At 39.8% G+C, this 19575-nt stretch overlaps 1 protein-coding gene across 4 annotated transcripts in view; it reads left to right on the forward strand.

Moving 5' to 3' along the window:
- The window catches only part of FGF13 (fibroblast growth factor 13), a 574659-nt gene that overhangs the window by 350529 nt on the left and 204555 nt on the right, over positions 1-19575 (forward strand). For 3 of the 4 annotated variants that reach the window (XM_025276624.3, XM_025276623.3, XM_025276625.3), the window contains exon 3: positions 4257-4424. The exons of the other annotated variant lie outside the window; for it this stretch is intronic. In XM_025276624.3, coding sequence (XP_025132409.1) covers positions 4257-4424 — 168 coding nt within the window. The remainder of the gene's footprint in view (positions 1-4256; positions 4425-19575) is intronic. 4 annotated transcript variants of the gene reach the window in all.

The raw sequence follows: 19575 nt of genomic DNA on the forward strand, positions 1-19575 counted from the left end.
CTTTGTGGCTTGTCAATTCCCCTTCCTGAGCTTTATTTTCCTTATGTTTTAAGACAAAGGGGTAGCATTAAGTTATCTCTAAAGAAATTCCGTTTGCAATGACTTGGAAGAGTGTAGTGTTTGTGATACTACTAAATATTTGGGTAGGTATTTTATCTAGCCAATATTATATTTATTGATTAAAGTACAGGGTAAAATTAGAAATTGAGTTTCTAAACATAGAAAGAATAAGTGATTGTTAACTTCTTTAGTTAAAAATGCATTTAAGACATATATTACATTGGAATTAGTTTTGCTGAAGCCGAAGCTCCAGTATCTTGGTCATCTGATGCGAATAGTTGACTCATTGGAAAAGTCCCTGCTGCTGGGAACAATTGAGGGCAGAAGGAGAAGAGGGTGTCAGAGGATGAGATGGCTGGATGGCATCACTGATGCAATGAACATGAACTTGGACAAACTTTAGGAGATGTTGAGGGACAGGGAGGCCTGGCATGTTGCAGTCCATGGGGTTGCAAAGAGTCAGACATGACAGAACCACTGAACAACCATGACAAACGTTTTCATTTTATCACAGATGGTTTGCTACAGATCGATGCATTATGTCCAGTTTGAAATGGGAACACTATTTCTGTGAACATGGGTAACATAGACCAGGTCACTGGCTTTAGATATAAACTCTCTTCCCTTCCTATGACTGTCCCCACTCGTGACCATGGCCTTGACCCTGAGAATTGCTGAGAAGCCTGGAGGAGAATGAGGGTGGTTTACTGCCAATCCAGGACTGTTACTGGGAAACCAACCCTGGATGTAGGCTTGCCCACCTAATGGTTAGTCAATAAACACCTTGTATAATGGGAACAAGGTCTTCCATAAATTGTGCTCTTAACTATCCTGCCACCAGTAGAGTCACTTATTGTCACCCTGAGTCTGAGTATGCCACCTGTCAGTGTCTGCATGTCTGTGGGTGTGTGAATTTGCATGTGTGCACATCTCTCATCCAACTCTCTACCACTCTTGTGGGACTTTGGAATTCTAAGTAGGTGGCCTGTGTGATCAAGGTCAAGGGCACAGGCTATGTGGGTGTCATTTCCCGGCAGAGGCCTACTCCTTGGCTGCTACTGTCATGGGGCTCGTGGCCTTTCTCAATACATGGGTCCTGCAGTTCAGAAATCAACCATGAGCTACTTTTACCATCTTACCTGTCTGAAAGAGTCAAATTGAAGCTCCGAAACTGGAAGAGGTTTAGTGTAAATCTATTGTCTGCCTAATCACTGGAGTCTTTCATGCAAACTTCAAGATAGGTAAACATTATTGAGAAGAAGAGCAGGAGTCACTGCATAAATGTGGACAAATAGTTTCAATGAACAAAGGCAAGAGTGGTTTTCAGAGGCTGGAATGCTGTGCAAGAAGGAATGCACTAGAAGTGGGGGAATAGCAGAAATCCTAGGATTAAGCCAGGGGAAGGTAGATTCCATTCTTTTTTCCTGTTTTGATGAGCTGACTTCTTTGCAAGTCTCCTCTCCCTTTTCTAGAGTTTGTGCCCTTTGGACACATTGTCTCCTCATCCTTTTTTTAAGGTAGTAGAATTAAGGTACCCACCTGCCTTAGTGCTGGGGTCTTATGGGAAGTTTCCTGTCACTCCTGCTGTTGTCAATTGCACACACAGTCACTGTTCTACCTGAAGGAGCCCTAGGAATAAATTAATACAACAGTTTTAATCTTTCATCAAAATGAATTTACATTCAAAGATTTTATAGACTGAAATGAGGTGTTTCCTGTAGATTGCCACTTCTGGTTAAAAAGTCAAAAATATTTTTAGGTCTTGCGTCAAAATGACACCAAGGTATGCTGATAGATTTAATATTTTTTTCTGTTTTTCCTGAATTGATTTATGTTTGGGGCATTTGAGTAGAGACAGCCTGGATGCAAAGCTAAGCCATTAACTCCCAGATGTTCACAATTTCCAAGGAAATGTACTTTGCCTGCGGTCATTACTCAGATGGCTCCTTAAATGCTCTCATCTTGGCATCTTTTTCACCTGCTAAATTCAATTTGAGGAAAGAATAGGAGAGAGAGAATTTTGTGGAAAGCAATTATGTTGCACTTTTGTGACTTTCCTGCTTTCCCCATGATGATGAATTTGGGGTCTGGTTCTTATATCAGTCAGTGGGGCTCCTTCACTAGAATTTTGTTGTATGTTACAGATACTAGTTGTATCTAATTAAACAATAATGATGGAAGTACAAGGCTTTTTGTCGGAATTAATGACCAGCTGGTTAAAGCTGATGGCTAGAGAGTCAGCCAAAGGCTATTGTGCCATTAATCTCCAGAGATGCCCATTTGTGATGTCATTTTTGGTATCGAAAAATGAAAATGGAAAACAATTTACTGGTGTTTATCATGTACTTCTGAACAATAAGCTCTCTATGTATTATCCAAAAGTTGTTCTTTTCTTTTTAATCCTCCAATTCTCTTCTGATCTTAAAATGTGTTTCTTATATACAATGCATGAAAATGGGATTTCTCAGCTTCTGTATAATCATGGTTTTTTGTTTTGTTTTGTTTTTTGAGTTCTAAGTTTGGGAGGTTTTCCTTAAATATTTTATATGGTCAAACTAGAACTTACCTTCATCTGTGATGCTAGAATTTGATACATGTATATATTATCATAACTATCTGCTCATGGCAGGAAATGGTTGCCAATGGTCTGAATAGCAGCTGTTGCTACCAAAGATGTGCATTCAGCAACCAGATTCTAAGAAGTTGCAGTCACATTCCTAGTAGAGGAAGGGAACTCTCTTTCAGAAAAGGCTGTGGTGGTCTGTCTATGTAATATTTTTGATTACTACTGCTGAGCACTAGAAGAAAATAGAAAGAGAAGTGACTAAAATATTCATCACCTTCTTGCATAATTTAATTACTTATAAAGGAAGACAACAACTCCACACACAGCCAATCTATCAAGAACTTGTTCTCAACTCATAATACTAATTTCCAGGTTATGCTGGTTTTCATGCCATCTTCATTCCAATGTGAAAGAAAGTTCTTAAAAGTCTGTTAAGATCCTAGCCAGTGAGCTGAGAATGTTGTGCCAAATGTGGAAGCATGAGATCCCATCCAATCTCAGCCATAATCTGGTGATATTTTACAAGCATTATAGAATTGTTCTCCCCATAGGAAGTTTGCAGCTGGTACCCAGTCTTTCTCAAGGCATGCTAAGAGTTATGCATTTGAGGGAGTAGGATGAGTCAGTCCATTGTTAATCATAACTTTAGGGGTACTGACTCACTCCTGGTAAAATGGGATGACCTCACTGGAAAGGTGTGAAAAAAAAAAATCCATTCTGAGGTCAATGCCCTGTTTCTGCAGACCCAGATCAAATTTGCACACTCTTTGGTGGGTAGTTACCTGGAAAAACAATGTTGCAGCGGACCAGGTGAAAGCAAACACCTTGTTTTATCAGGGAACAAACACTAGAAATTCATAGTATTCCTTAGGAAAATGCACAAAGGGCCTAGAAATCTGAGAGGGGCCTCATATCTGAGGCCAAAAGTGAATCAGGTCCTGCAGTGCCACAATTCAAGGTAGGTCTTTGATCCAGTGTTGATTATTAGGCTCTTGACTGGAATGTGGTCACTTCATTAGGGGATTTCGAATATGTGAAGGTTATTTGTCATGGCCCCAGTTCTCTTTGGGAAACACAAAGTGAATTCTTTTGTCCAACTCTGTATATAGTGCATGAAAGCCAGGCCCTCACCAGGAGCAGACCCAGGAAGAAAATGTAAACGAATACACTGAAAATTTTGTGGAAATTAGCCATTTTCGCCTGTAAATATTTATATTGTACCTCAAGTTGAAACATGTCGCTTTCCACAGTGTTTATTTAGATACAATATGGTTATCGGTATTAACATGTTTTATTGCTCATCCCGGCAATCTAACCCTTAAATGCTCAGTATATTGTGATGGCCACAAAGTTCATCTGGGTTTTTCTCACCTTTGGCTGGAAAAAATCCGACAGAACTTTTTGGCCAACTTAGTACTAGCTATCAAGGTATGTATAGCTGAGTAAACTATTCATATTAGCAAACTAAGCCCCTCAAAAGAAAACCCCCAAGCAATGCAATGCTTTTCTTGGAAACTTTTCATGGGACTGTTGTTTCTATAGTCTCCCCCGGGAGTAGAGTTGATGTAAGACGTTTCCCTGCTTTCCTGAAGCTCTAACTTGAGTTCATTTTGTTATGTGGTGACCACAGTTCTGGATGACGCCCCCCCTGGCACACAGGAATACATTATGTTACGGCAAGATTCCATCCAATCTGCGGAATTAAAGAAAAAAGAGTCCCCCTTTCGTGCTAAGTGTCACGAAATCTTCTGCTGCCCGCTGAAGCAAGTCCACCACAAAGAACACACAGAGCCCGAAGGTTTGTGCACGACGGACGCGTGTCTTGCTTGTTTCCTCTCATTCTTCTTTCTTTCTCTTTCTTTCTGACTGTGCATTGCCCTCTGGTGTGCTGTGTGTTGTGCGGCTCCTGACATCGTTCTGAGGCCCCGTAAGCTCGCCAGTGAGTGTCTTATGCAGCCTCAGATGGGACGCTGTATAATACAGTCAGCTCTGGCCCGGCGCACAGCATCTTCCTGCTTCTCGCAGCTGACACGTGTTCAGCTGGTGTCATGACACTGCCCCGTTTTGGCTGCTAAAGTTGCTTGCTCCCGTAGCCAACATCTGGCCGAGTCTGGTCCCATCACCTCGCCTTCCTGAAGCAGCAGTCGGCTGAGGAATGGCCCTTCCAAAATGAAATCATCAGACGATGGTTCCAAATTTTCTCCCTCTTCTCCACTCCATAAAGCCTCCTGCCTTGTGTTCGAAGAATGCTCATGGTCTACTCAGTCGGCTGAAGCAGGCCCAGATTCCCCTGTCATGCACGCCTGGTGCGCTTTGCCATAGTAAAATGCATGCCTCAAGGAAACGATGAGTAGTTTGTTTTTCTTTGCAGCTCAAGTACAGGTTTGGAAAACTCTACTCGCTGATACTTAAACTGAGGTCAATAAGGTATTCATCGCAATCCATACTACAAATGTATCTCAAAAATTCCTCGTCTCTGCAGAAAGCGTATGCATTCATTTTTCCCCAACTTTTTGGCATATATCAAATAGGATCAGTTTTCACATCACCAAATGTGGTAAACGTTTTGCCATCTGTGTATGTTTTGATTTCCAAAATGACAATGGAGAGGTATACTGTGTATGCTAATTAAGTACTTATTGTATAACAACTTGAGTTCCCTCCCAGATCAAATGCCATCCATGCAGTTTAGCAATGAATGATGTCAGAGGTGACAGAATTCAACCAGTCCTTTGGCAGTCAGTATACACTTTTGCATAACTGTTTCTGGTACGATTTCTAGAAGTGCCCTTGTTCCTATTTCAAGTTGCCCTTTTGGCAACATTATGGGGTCTCCAGTACAACTGTCTTTCTGTTGCACAGGTCTGTTCAAAGTTTGGTGTTTGAGGAAATTATTCCCAATTGACTCCAATCTATAGTTTTGGAAGCAGATTTTCACATCTCAAAGTCTCCCCCTTTTCTGCCCTTCCACGCAGAGCTTCAAATGTTCTTTGGCAGAAAATGACAAGTGTACATTTTCTTTGCTTAACTCTATTTGACCTGTAGAATACAGCATTTGTGTTTGTTTTCTACTTCATACTTTGGTATGCAAGCTGTCCACTTTGCATAGGAGTTCTGATGTGAACAGTCATTCATCTGGAGATATAAATGGTGGCCCTTTACGAGTAAGACAAAATTTTGGTGGTTTTGTAGAGAAGATACTAACTTGATTTTTGCTTCACTGAAACAAAAAATTTCAGCCAGTAATAGTTACTTTACTATATATGATGCATTCCAATATTTTCTTTCTTTTCTCTCAAATGATGTTTGTGTGCAGTATATATATTTGCATGCACAAAACAGTATCTGTATTATAGAAATATACTATTTCTTATATAATTATATTCTTACAAATGTGCGTGTCTGTATTAACAGATACTATACTTTTTTTTCTAATTGTACATTATCCTGAAACACAAAGATTGGTTTGAGTAAGTATAATAAGCCATTTAAGAAGCAGTTGGTTAAATTCAGTCAGGAATTTGGTTAGAAACTTACTTCAAATTGTTTTAACAATTCTCAGATTCAAAAAAAGACAGTTGAATAACTAAATTTAAGACCCATCCATTCTCTTATTACATATAGTTTAGACAGGATCTATTAGTTTTCAAAATATCTGGAGTGTATCATGAATACTGTTATGAATGTTTTCAAATATGAAAAATTCTTTAGAGAATGGGTATCAGTTGAGCTCTCTTATATAAGGTTTGGATACTTTTTATTTTGGCTGTTCTTGTGTTAAATGTGGCTTTCATCCTTTCTCTTGTGTGCTTTGATGATGGGCATTGTCTTCTTTCAGATTGAAGATTTTCCTTAGTCTTGCCGTCCTGCCAGGTCCTCTGGAATAGTGAAGCTAATACTTCCCTCTTGATTTGTAAGAATTATTTATAAATAGTATTAGACACATGAGAGGTTTTCTGGGATGACATTGTGATACTATTTACAATTTTACTTCATCGCCTTTAAACAAGGACTCCGAAGCTAATGGTGATCCCAAACATTGCAATGAATATACTTGATCTCTGTACAAATTAACAGGATCCCGAAGACCTTAGATGGGGGTGAAAGAAAACATGCCACGGAAGAGACCTTGGATAAATAAGGAAACAATGCTATGAAATTAACATGCTTACTTCATGTAGGATCTCGAAGGCCAGAAACTCGTCATTGCTGGGAGGTGAAGTAACTGTGGGTTTAGAAGGGTTCAGTGGTCATTCTGGCCACCTGGAAGATTTTTGAAAGACTGATTTTTAAGTGTTGTAAGGTCCTGTCTTCAGTTCTCTCTTCCAGTTGCTATAACATTTTATTATAATGAGTATAAATAAGAGATCTCTTTATTTTTTTTTTATTTTTAAAGTTTACATAACTGTATTAGTTTTATTAAAAATGGATAGAATCTCAATTCTAAACTATGTCCATACCTTGAAACATTTTATTCTCATGTGAGGCATTTTGAAGAGAGAGGTCCTTTCATGGCCTCTCTTCCAAAGCATGAAACATTAATTGACCTTGACTGTGGATGCCCACCATTTCCACTGCAGGTGAAGGCAGTGGGCAGCATGGTTAGCCTGATTGATCTGTGCAATGCCAAGCTGCTCGTGTGACCTCTTCTAATGAGACTGTGTGTGTGTGGAGCCCTCAAGTAAAGAATGAAACATTCATTGAAATTTGGCCAGGGTAGTGGTGGGGGATGGTGGTGGTGGTAGAATATAAATTAGAGTTGGAAAAGTCTTACAAATGATTAAATTAGGTCAAAGAGGTTTATATATATTATGATAAAGCTGGAATTAGTTTTCTGCTTCTTTACTGAATTGATAAAATCTGTCAACTATTTTTGCATTATTATAGACAAAGTCTTGGTGTTTCTTTTGGTTGGTGATGTTTTTGTAAAGGCCAAGTTATTTCCATAATTTATAATCACCTGAGATTTGGTACAGATAGCAATTGTTCACCACCGTCTGTCTTTTGAAAGACATTTTTGCATTGTTTCCAAGGCCTTCAGAATTCATGTAAAATAATACACAGAAGGCCTGAAATACCTCATTGGCTTTTCAGGATATCCTTAGGACAGATTACACTTTGCCAGAAACAGGTTTCTATTTCTGAACAGCCGATTCCAAAATAAATGTTTTAGTCTGTTTCCAAATACTTGTGATTTTCAGTGATGTGATTATTTCCATAAAAACCACTTATGATGTAATCTTATACTGGAATTTGGCTGAAGAAGCACACACAAGTGTTTGAGAGTCTAATTTTGGCCCAGGACCAGCTATGGTCTTTGTTATAAGAAAGCCACTTGGAGAGCTGAGATGTTTACCAAAATCTTTTTTTTACTGTCCCAGGAGCCTTTTGGCAAAAGAAAGTATAATCATTACAGCTTTATTCTTTCCCTCATTTTTTCTTTCATTGTCATGTCTGCCCCAATAAAATCACTGATTTAGAGTAACTTCTGAATGCCTATCTATTACCAGTATAGTTGTTGCTTCCTAAATTCGAGTCACTGGTCTGTTACTGATGCTTGAAGATTGTTCAGAAGAATCACATCAAGGTATACAGGCTTACAAGTAGATAATGTTGAAAATCTGCAGAGAGAAATAAATCACAGATTACCTGCATGTACTTGTGGGATTGAAAATCTGATTACAATAGCAAATTTGAAGGAGTTCAGGCAACATAGGAAAATATCACAAAGTTCAATGATTTGTCACTATCTTAATCAAATGTCTGGCCTCCTTCCTACAGTCCTGTTTTCATGTGAATTTTTTTTAAGTTACATAAATATATATATATATATTCCACTCCCCTTAGGACATCTGTAACCTTTGTATTCAGAGAGGCATCCAAGCATAGTGACTTTGGTTGGAGGAGAAGAGAGTCTGTGCTCTAGACCGGTGATGAAGTATGGCAGCTTTCACCAACCAAAAGAAAGCAAAATTATGTGCCAAATGTTAAGGGGGCATATTTGTAACAAGTACAATGTCTGTTAATCTGATAATGCCTTGGTTTCCTTATCCCAGAGAGAGAATATGTCACCATAAATATCAGTCTTGCCTAAATGGTAGGAGAGAAAGGAGGTAGAAGAATACTTAGGAAAGTGTCAAGAGAATTGTTTTTATTTTCATCCTCACCTTTTCTTTCACTCTGATGTCTCCTGTTGTGTGTCTTCCTCATATTCCTACTAATTTGCCTTTTGAGAAGAATGGGTCTAATACTATTTGAATTCATAGTTCAATAAAACTAAATCACCTCTGATGCTTAATATTGGAAAATGTCTTGACTGGCAGAAATGGTATAATTGGGTTCAATATCTGTCCCCTTGAATGTAAGAATTTAGGGCTATTCCTATTTGATTAGAAAAACATGGGGCCATATGTTTATGTGACTCTGAAGCAATAAAAGATTTTATTCTGAATCTTTAAATTTCAAAATAACTGATTTGTGGTCACTTTTCCTTTGATTTATGATGTGAAGGATGACAAAACAACTCAGAGAGGTTTCTTTGCTCATTGAAGCCAATGGCAGCTTAATTGCAGAGTCACAAGAAAAGTTAAAATATTGGTCCATATCAAAATCAAATTAAAAGCCCCAAATTTGAAAGCCTTGTTGTTTAGTAATGAATAAACATTATCCTTTCCCCATATGCTGATCAAGTGTATTTCTCTTGGTTGCTTGTCAGCTATTTCTTAGAAGACAACTTGTTATCTCCTAACAAGATTGGGAAGCTAGTAATGGCACTGAAACCCAGTCTCTCTTCTCTCCTATTTCCCCTCCTTATGGCAGCAAGCACAGCATTAAGTCATGTTTGGGGGATAGTTTCTACTCTCTGGAAAACTCATAATTTGATCAAGGAAGTATACATAACAGCCAATAATTCAATTTCAGGTCAGGATGGGCATTTATTATTCTCTTATTAGATTCATGCATCTCAACTCAGTCTCCAGGCTGGCTTTTCCGGTAGAAACAAACAACCACTCATGATTTGATGATTCACTTTTTAAAGCAACAGGACTCCCTTCTCCCTGGTGCCTCGGTGTTCCCGTCGAGGCGGTGGTGAGGGTTCCTAAGAAGTAATCTCTCCTTCAGGACTCTCTTGACTGAAGTTTTCCTCACTTAACATTGGAGGCAGATATTTCTCCTTTGTGAAGCCAACACAGATGGTCCACTTTAAGTATTTATATTTAAAGGAACACTGCCCTGGGAACGTGCCCAGAAAGGTCTACTGGATGAACAATGGTGGTGATTTTGATTTTAAAACAAAGTCAAAATCTAGATGCTGATCCTTGAAAAAAATCTGGAAGGTCTCCATCCATGCAGCACTGCCCTCTTCAAAGCTGTTCCATCAAGGTTTGTGTTGCCAGCATGCTTCTGGTGCTCTGATGTCTCAGCAACACCTTTTGGGTTATTCCTTTCCACAGTCGGTTAATAAACCACTGAAGCAAATCTGCCTTTCTGACCTGGCATGGTATGACTGTAGGTAGACTGTGGTCCACCCCAGAAAGGCATAGCCTGGATGACTTTGAGCTGTTTTACCAAGTCAAGCCCAACCCTAAGGTCTAGGGGTCCGCCTTTGCAGAGATGCACCACATGGGCTGCTGTGTCAGCTCCAATTTTCACTCTTTTGTTTTAAATGATAACTTGCTTGCCTGGTTGAAGAGAATGTAGAATTAACTATACTCTCTTTTGCAGGTTCTTAAATAATAACTGCATCACTATTTTTCAAATTATGTTTTATGAACTACTAATCATATGGCTTTGTGAAAAGAAAGATTCTGTGATCCCATACGTGTTTCTTGAATTCCATATCACTCTTAGAGAGTCATCCTGCATAAGAGAGTAATTTGTCTCACTTTGGTCAGTTAAGTGGTAAACCACATCTTTCAGGTACCAAATCATTTTTGTTCGTAATACATAGTAACATCCTAAAAGTATGCTTTGGGAAATGCCTTGCTGGCCCCACTAAGCAGTGTGTTCCCATCAAAGCTCAGCTTTGACAAGTAACACACTTTTAAAGATGAATGCCGGTCCCTTTTTCTCTGACCCCTACCTGCTATCTTTAGGAAAGTGCTACTCCAAGTGTGGTCCATGGTTCAGGACTGGGTCTGAAATTGTTTGTTACCAGTCAGTGATAAGATGAGGAGCTTGTGCCAGAATGTAAGTCAATGCACTGTTTGTTTTATCAAGAAAGTATTGCTGTCTTTCTGCATGTAAATCAATGAAGTTAGAGCACTCCTTCACACCCTGCACAAAAATAAATTCAAAATGGCTTAAAGACTTAAATATAAGACATGACACAATAAAGTTCCCAGTACGGAACATAGGCCAAACATTCTGACATAAATTGTAGTAATGTTTTCTTAGGTCAGTCTGCCAAGGCAGTAGATATAAAAGCAAAAATAAACGGAACCTAATTGAAATGGCAACCCACTCCAGTGTTCTTGCCTGGAGAATCCCACGGATGGGGGAGCCTGGTGGGCTGCTGTCTATGGGGTCGCACAGAGTCGGACACGACTGAAGCGACTTAGCAGCAGCAGCAGCAATCAAACTTAGAAGCCTTTGCATAGCAAAGGAAACCATAAACAAAGTAAAAATGTAACCTAAAGGCTGGGAGAAATTATTTGCAAACAATGCAACTTACAAGGACTGGATAAAGAAGATGTGGTATATGTATACAATAGAATACTACTCAGCCATAAAAAGGAATGAACATGTGCCATTTGCAGCAGCATAGATGCACCTAGAGATTATCATCCTAAGTGAAGGAAGTCAGAAAAAGACAAATATCGTATGGTATCACTTATATGTGGAATCTAAATTGTGATGCAGAAACGGACCCATAGACATTGAAAACAAACTTAAGGTTACTAAAGGGGAAGGATGGGGTGGGATAAATTAGGACTTTGGGATTTGTAGCTGCAAACTATTATATATAGAATGGATAAAAATCAAGATCTTACTGTATAGCACAAGGAACTATATTAAATATCTTGCAATAAATCATAATGGAAAGAATATGAAAAAGTATATGTGTATATAGGTGTGTGTGTATATACATGCATGCATGCATGCTCAATCACTCAGTCGTGTCCACTTCTTTGCTACCCCATGGACTGTAGCCTGCCAGACTCCTCTGTCCATGGAATTTTCCAGGCAAGAATACTAGAGTAGGTTGCCATTTCCTCATCCAGGGGATCTTCCGGACCCAGGGATGGAATCTGCATCTCCTGCATTGGCAGACAGACTCTTTATCACTGAGTCACCTGGGAAGCCCATGTATATACATACATACATACACACATATACATATATATGTATATATACATACATACATATATATACATACATACATATATATACATACATATATATTTATAAAACTGAATCACTTTCCTGTACATTAGAAACTAACACAACATTGTAAATCAACTATACATCAACTAAAGAAAGTACTGTTATCTTGCTGTGAAAAATAGTGTCAGCTGAACTAAACAGAAATGTGCCTAATGACAAGTTCATGGGTCAGCACTAAGGCTGTGGATCCTACTTTCAGTAACATTGCTTAGATTATTTCAGTGATTCTCAACCTTGACTCCACCGTTAAATTATCTGAGGACCTTTTAAATTAATAGTGATGCCTGAACCCAACATCAGACCAAAATCAAGTAACTAAACAATAACTTGTCCAAATGAAAACCCTCCAAGGTCTCTTGTGGCTGATTCTTGATGTGTGTGTGTGTGTGTGTGTGTGTGTGTGTGTGTTTAATTTGAAAAGTTCCTAGGTGATTCTAATGTACTAGCAGGGTTGGACTCGCTGCCTCAGAACAGAATTACCTTGGCATAGGTCATTTGTATGATGTCAGCTGTCAATTCACAATTCTTATCATGCTAGTTGCATGAGCCTGTTGAGGAGGTGCCCTGTGATTAGAGGGCACACTGGACAGGCAGCACTTATATGACCTTTAGAGCTTGTGGCCATGTAAGGCATCTGTCCTTCCCACTACACACACACACTCACTCTCTCTCTCTCTCACACACACACACACTCTTACCTTTTTGAAGTTCTCTTGCCTCTGCCTCTCTGAGCTTTTAGAAATATAATCCAGCTTTTCCATAGGAGCGTGGTAACCTGCCACCTTGTGACCAACATCCTTTTTTGCAAGTAGTGGTGGAAATACTTGTTCTGCTCTCTGTGATGCAGCTTGCAAATGTGGGAGGAAGAGTTTCTTGGGACCTCCTGTGATCTCACTTAAAGAAGAAAATGGAGAATTAGCAGAGCATATTACCGTGCCAGAAAAGGTCATCTACGTGCTTCTTGACTTGCTTCCTGCTGCTCTAGGGTAAGATTGCAGAAGTGGATACCAGCTGCTCCTGATCTGGGTATCTCTCCCTCAGGCTGTCATCACTGGGGCATTACCCTTTTATTATCTAAACATCATCGCCAGCTCCCTCAGCATAACGTTATTACAGCAGCATGTACGTGAAGAATGACTTTGCCATGATTGGGAGACTTTCAGTGTTATCTGTGTTTATCACTCATTCCTAGCACTCTAAGTTACATTCATTCGGGTATTCATTTGTTATACGCTACAGTATTTCTCTGTGTGCTTGATATGCAGCTTAGATAATGCCCATGGGAAAGTGTGGAACAAGAGATATTACATCCTGCATTTTATCAAACACTTACCCTTGTCTTGCTTCGCAGCCAATATCCACACTCACTCCAACACATCAAAATCACATGTTCACTTCCACTCATGTGCTAGCCTATTGCTACTTAGGAGCCCTGGCTATTTTAAGATGTATATTTTCAGAACAGCTCCAGGTCAACCTTCAAGCATATCCAGCTTTGGAAGCAACTCGTATACATTGTCTGGAAAACCGGATCTCCACGGAGGAAGGCAAAGAGAGCCCAGTTTCACTGAGTTAACATGTACATGCAGCAAGCACTGTGCAAAGGCCCTGGGAGGTAGGATCACAAAACTTTGTAAGGTAGGGGCTGCTCCCAACCTTTCACAGATGAGCGCACTAAAAAACGGGAATGCTAATTCACTTCTCCAACGAATGACGACTTGATCTGAGTGTGACTTTTCTGGCCTCCAAAGCCCATGTCTTTTATCTTCCATGACTTCTGCATATGCTCAGCTTTACCCTATATGTGAGTTTGCTGTCTAAAAGCAGTTTAATTGCTGAAACATGTTAGTTTTCAAGAGAAAAATGTTGTCTGCACTCCATTCTCAGCTTTGCTATTGCAGGACATTGTCACAGGCAGAAGGGACTTGGGAGGTACTGGTTAATTCTGGGGCCTAGAGTTAGGTGGTGGAGAAGGCAATGGCCACCCACTCCAGTACTCTTGCCCGGAGAATCCCAGGGACGGGGGAGCCTGGTGGGCTGCCGTCTATGGAGTCACACAGAGTCGGACACGACTGAAGCGACTTAGCAGCAGCAGCAGAGTTAGGTGGAATGGGGCACTCAGAAGAAGGAAGTGAAATGACCCTCACCATCAAGGAGGTGATGACCTGTCCAGGACACGCCAAGGCAGAGTGGAGTGATTATGAAAACTACATTCCATCTGAGTGCAATAGAAGCGTATGTATACCTGTGGCGGATTCGTTTTGATGTTTGGCAAAACTAATACAGTGTTTCAGGTTTAAAAATAAAATTAAATTAAAAAAATAAAATAAAAGTAATGCATTAACCAAAAAAAAAGAGAGAAGGTTCCCTTAATAAATAACAGAAACTGGTCACTTGCCTCATCTTCTTTCATTATGCCAGAGGATGCTCATCACCTATAATAGCATAAATGAGGAAAGGTCATTTCTAATAATTAAAAAGCAGATTCTATTGCTTAATTTTTTTCTCAGTTCATTAAAATTCCACCCTGAATAGGAATGTTATTAAGACCCGCTCTGAGTATTTCCCCTTTTCTATTGGATTAGGTTTTTCCTAGAGGTTTAGAAATTAGCCATGAGTTCTCTCTCATTACTTGTTGGAACCCTACTCTACAGTCTATGGTAAATAATAATGAAAGCAATAACTGACAAATATCCAGAATTTACTATGTGCCAAGTGCTTTGCCTAACTTTATCTTAAGTCTTTCAAAGGTTCTTAGAAGTATGTAGGAGATTTTTTTTCCCTGTCCTCTTGATGGATGAAGAAACAGAGATGGAGAGATGTGAAATAACCTGTTCAAGGTCACCTGACTGAGACATGGTAGAGCCAATGCTCCACTGCAGCTTGTCTCACTCCAAAGACTGTGGTCTCTCCAGCACAGGAGAGTGTGTCTCATAATGAGACCGGCCCTAGAAAAAGCTCCCCTTCTGTTCTCCAGTCCCCCCAGTATCATCTTATGGAGACACATTGCCAGGTATACTAAGGTCCACAGGCGTGGGCAGACCATTGGTCTGCTGTGAGAAAAATGATGGAATCAAAAGGTAGCTTGTTCTTCAGAGAAAAGGTAAACGGTGAGGGTGAACTTCAGCATGTTTACAGGGCAGATTCTCATCATATATGACTGTTGAAATGCTGTACAATCTACAATGTAAGAACTGTGATTGACTCACTGTGCTGGTGTGCAGTATTCAGCTACAGGCCAGTTCTTAATCACCTCAGGCCAGTTGACCTTCTACCTTAAAACCTTCGCTCACAAAACACCTGCTGACCTTAAATCCCTGAATGAGACAACCTTCATGACCTAGTGAGGACTGACTTAAAGGCACATGAAAAGAAAGTCTCACCCAACTAGGTTGGGTCGCTGTCAAGAGATTATTCTATGTGAATTTTAAAACGAATGAAATTGTATAAAGTGGTCCACTTCTCTCTGGAAGCACGGAGAAGGAGGTCTCCGGAATTTGTGTGGACTGCTCTGTGCATGACATTCTGTACTGCGCTTTGGTTAGATGCTCAGCTCTCAAATTTTTTAGCATCTTTTCTGTGCCAGGCACTTCAGATTCATTTTTACTAATCTTCCCAACCCATGAGGTAGGTATAAGTCTTGAAGGACACGATGGGGATACTGGTGTGTAGAGATGGGAAATAACTTTTTCAGCATCATTCAGATAATAATGCCTTAATTGGGATTTGAAGCCAAGTCTTTTCATCCCGGAAGCCTGATCTCCTTTACCACACTGTGCTGCCTCAGCTCATCCTATACTGTGATACCTGACTCCCCCTTTTAAGTGTAAGAGCTCAGCACCATATTTTTCTTGTTTTCCTTTTTTAATTGGCATATGGTTGATTTAAAATATTGTGTTAATTTCAAGTGTACATCAAAGTGATTCAGTTATATACATATATTCAATATATTTTTCTGATTGTTTTTCATTATGGCTTATGTCAGGTTATTGAATATAGTTCCCTGTGCTTTTTATGTGTTTTATATATAGTGCTGTGTATATGTTAATCCCAAACTCCTAACTTACTCCTCCCCTTTGGTTACCTTAAGTGTGTTTTCTATGTTTGTGAGTCTCTTTCTGTTTCATAGATAAGGTTATTCATATCTTATTTTATATTCCACATGTATGTGATATCATATGGTACTTATCTTTATCTGAGTTGCTTAGTATAATCATCTCTAAGGTCCATCCATGTTGAAGAGCTCAGCACCATCTTATCCACTGCTGGTGAGAGATACAGTTTAGAAAAAGACTATATTAATCTCTCTCATGTCTCAGCACAGTGTACATACCCAGTGCATCCCCTGGGAGACTTCCCTTGTGGGTTTCCCCACATCCTGGTAGGAACATCGGTATAAGCAGTAGGCAAGGGGTTAAATAGTCATCCCTGAGATTTGTCACATGTTCTTCTCCCTTGTTCCCTAGATGAACAAAGTGCAGGTCATTCTTCCTGCATTGCTTTCTTAAGTGGAATAATGCTTCTAATTCATAGTTTTCCTCATTGAACCACTACACCTTGAATCCACCGTAACTGATTGTGCTATGAGCTGCTCTCTAAGAAAAAGAAAGCCGTGATGCAGAGTTCTGGGTGTACCAAGATTCTGAGGCAGGGTCCATACCAGTACAAAACTCCCAAACTCCCAGCTTTGGGCACTCCCAATGAGAGCTCCGAGGTTCCACACATGCTTTGGATTTTTTGTGCACTTCGGAATGCAGTGATCTTGTGCACTAAGGGTGGACCCCTTTTTGGCATGGCCTGTCTTTAATGTGAGTTGGTTTTAGTGACACATGTTCATATTGAGATTATTTGCTCCTTCTCCTTTCTCTTGGTGTGAGTGCATTTCCCCAGGTCTTATGTGTGGTCCTCCACTGGGGACTTCAATGGAGCAGGAACTTCTTAAGTTTAATTCTCCCAGAGACCCAACATTACCCACCCAGCTCTGTGGATTCTGCCCCTTCCAAAAACACAGAACCCTGAGACAAGTGAAGGGTGCCCCTTGTGGTCACAAGTCGGCATTCAGAGAAGAGGTAAACACACAGACACACACACACACACACACATACATGCATGCACACCACTAGTGAAAATACTTTTTTGAGGAAAAATACTTACAAGCAAGGAGGTAGTAGAGCTCCCATGGTCCCTCTCTTTGGGCCCTTTCTAGAATACTTCCAGCCCACGAAGTTCAGCCTAGTCACAGTCTTCTATGGGATAATGTGGGCTCAAGCAGTCCATTCACACAGGGAGCACATTTATCTCGCAGGCTGCCTCAAGCTGTGAACTAAATCTACTTCTTTTCATGCAATAAGGAAGGAATAAAGGGCATTTCAAAAATTAGGGAGTTATAGAAGCTGCCAGCCAATAACTTTTCTGTTTGGTTCCCTCCTCAACCATTTCCCCTCTGTAATCCCTTGATTTTTCTCTCTGAGAAGGTAGCATTTTGGATTTATGTTAGAAGATTCATGAACCGATTCAGTCAATTTCTAATTGGCATGCATGGTTAGCTATTCACTTAGTGGATAATTGGTTAAATATACCCAGAATATTTAGTGGGAGGGAAAAAAAAAATCCCCAAAGCAAATCAGAATAGTTCACGAGCCTTTTATTCTACGGTAGCATTTTCTTTGGGAGCAGTTATTGGTGTCTTAAAAGAGATCTGTCTCCTTTACCAGTTAGACTCCATTTAAACATACACCATTTATTTCATACCTAATAAGTAGAGCTTTATTACATAGAGACCACAGGCCTAGCACAGTGTCCATCAAGAAATAATAAATATTTATAATTATTTCAATAACGAATTTTGGTACTCTGAGTTCAACCTGCCATTTACCATAATTCTAGGCAGAAATGACTAATGATGCTTTTATTCACTGTTAACAGAATCTGATGTATTTATCAATAGGTATTTATTGTCTTGCACAAACCAGGTACTGTGCCAGTTATTAGGCATACCACCAACAAGAGGTACAATCTCTGCCCTTGAGGAGGCAAGACTGACGTGAATGGCAGATCTTGAACCATCAGTTCAAGTTCAAAACCTTGCTGTTTTTTAAGTCACCCTAAAAAATTTTGGCTTGAAATTTATTCTTTCTCATAGTCTGTAGTTATTCTTTCTCATAGTCTGTAGCTGGTGAGACAGGTTCTAGGGTGGACTTGTCTAAGACAGCTCAGCTTTCTTCTACCTGTCTTTTGCTGAAGTCCCATGAATCCATTTTTATATTTCATTCATGTAACCCTTATCCTACCCTGGTGGCTCAGACAGTTGAGAATCTGCCTGTAATACAGGAGACCTAGGTTCATTCTCTGGGTCAAGAAGATCCCCTGGAGGAGGGCATGGCAACCCACTCCAGTATTCTCACCTGATAAATCCCATGGACAGAGAAGCCCAGCAGACTACAGTCCATGGGCTCCAAAAGAGTCAGACACAACTAAGCAACTATCACTTTTAACCCTTATTGAGCAACATTTCTGAGTTCAAAACACTAGTGGACCTGCATTTAAATTGCTCAGGAATAAGTTATAGGCTGGTGACAGACATTACCAGCCTGTGGGTGGTGTGAAAAGCATCAGACCAGAGGAGATGGTCTTTGGAGGGAGGAGAGGCAGAGAAGGTGATCTGGAAGAGAAAGGACTCCTCAGGAGTGAGAGAAGGAGAAGCAGGAAAAGAAGGTACTAAGGAAGCCAAAGCAGGACTGAGCTTCAGGATATAATTAGTAGAGCTGATTGCAGGAAGGAGATACTAATTTAATGCAAGCTTCTCATATGTCCCTCATAACATCTGGACTTTGTAGCCCAATTGATTTCAATGTCGAAACATGTCTCCCCACTTCGTATACCTTATTATACATCCTGGAAATAACTGACATGAATTATTGAGGCAAGTTTGGTTTGAATGGCCCTTGATAGAGGGAGTGATGAGGAATCACAGATTCTCTAAGTGCTAAAGAAAGAGTCGATCTTTGTAAAGATGTCACTGATTTTTATTCTCAGCGCATCTCAAGTTTAAGTCTTTGCCAGGACTGATTTATTCTTTTGTTGTTTGTCGTTTTAAATATAGTTAAGCTTTCTCAATAATTTTTGATAGCCTAAAAATATTGGACCACTGGGAATTCAAATTAAAAGTAAATTACCTCTTGAGTTCAGTATTTTCAATCTGACATACTTTGAAGTTGTATTAATGTGCTGCAATCCAGGATGCTGTTACTTGAGTTTTCAATAAGGCAAGTTTTCTACCAACTTTACAAACATGTGCACTCTTGCTAGACTATGGAAATTGATTCCTTGTCTAACAGTGAAAATCTCTTCCTATATCAGAGCTTGGATATAAAAAGCATAGGTACACAGTTTTTGCAGCGAAGAACTGTTGAGTTGACAGTATGATATAGAGTCCATATAATTGAGCTGAGTTTTCATCTAGGATTTACAAATTTACATTGCAAGGAAATGTTAACTTACTGCGCAAAACTGGATGAAAGTTTTCTGTACAGGGTGTCCCCTTGTCCAAGGTCAATTCCCTC

The sequence above is a fragment of the Bubalus bubalis genome, chromosome X (genome assembly GCF_019923935.1).
Source record: "Bubalus bubalis isolate 160015118507 breed Murrah chromosome X, NDDB_SH_1, whole genome shotgun sequence".
Taxonomy (NCBI): Eukaryota; Metazoa; Chordata; class Mammalia; order Artiodactyla; family Bovidae; genus Bubalus; species Bubalus bubalis.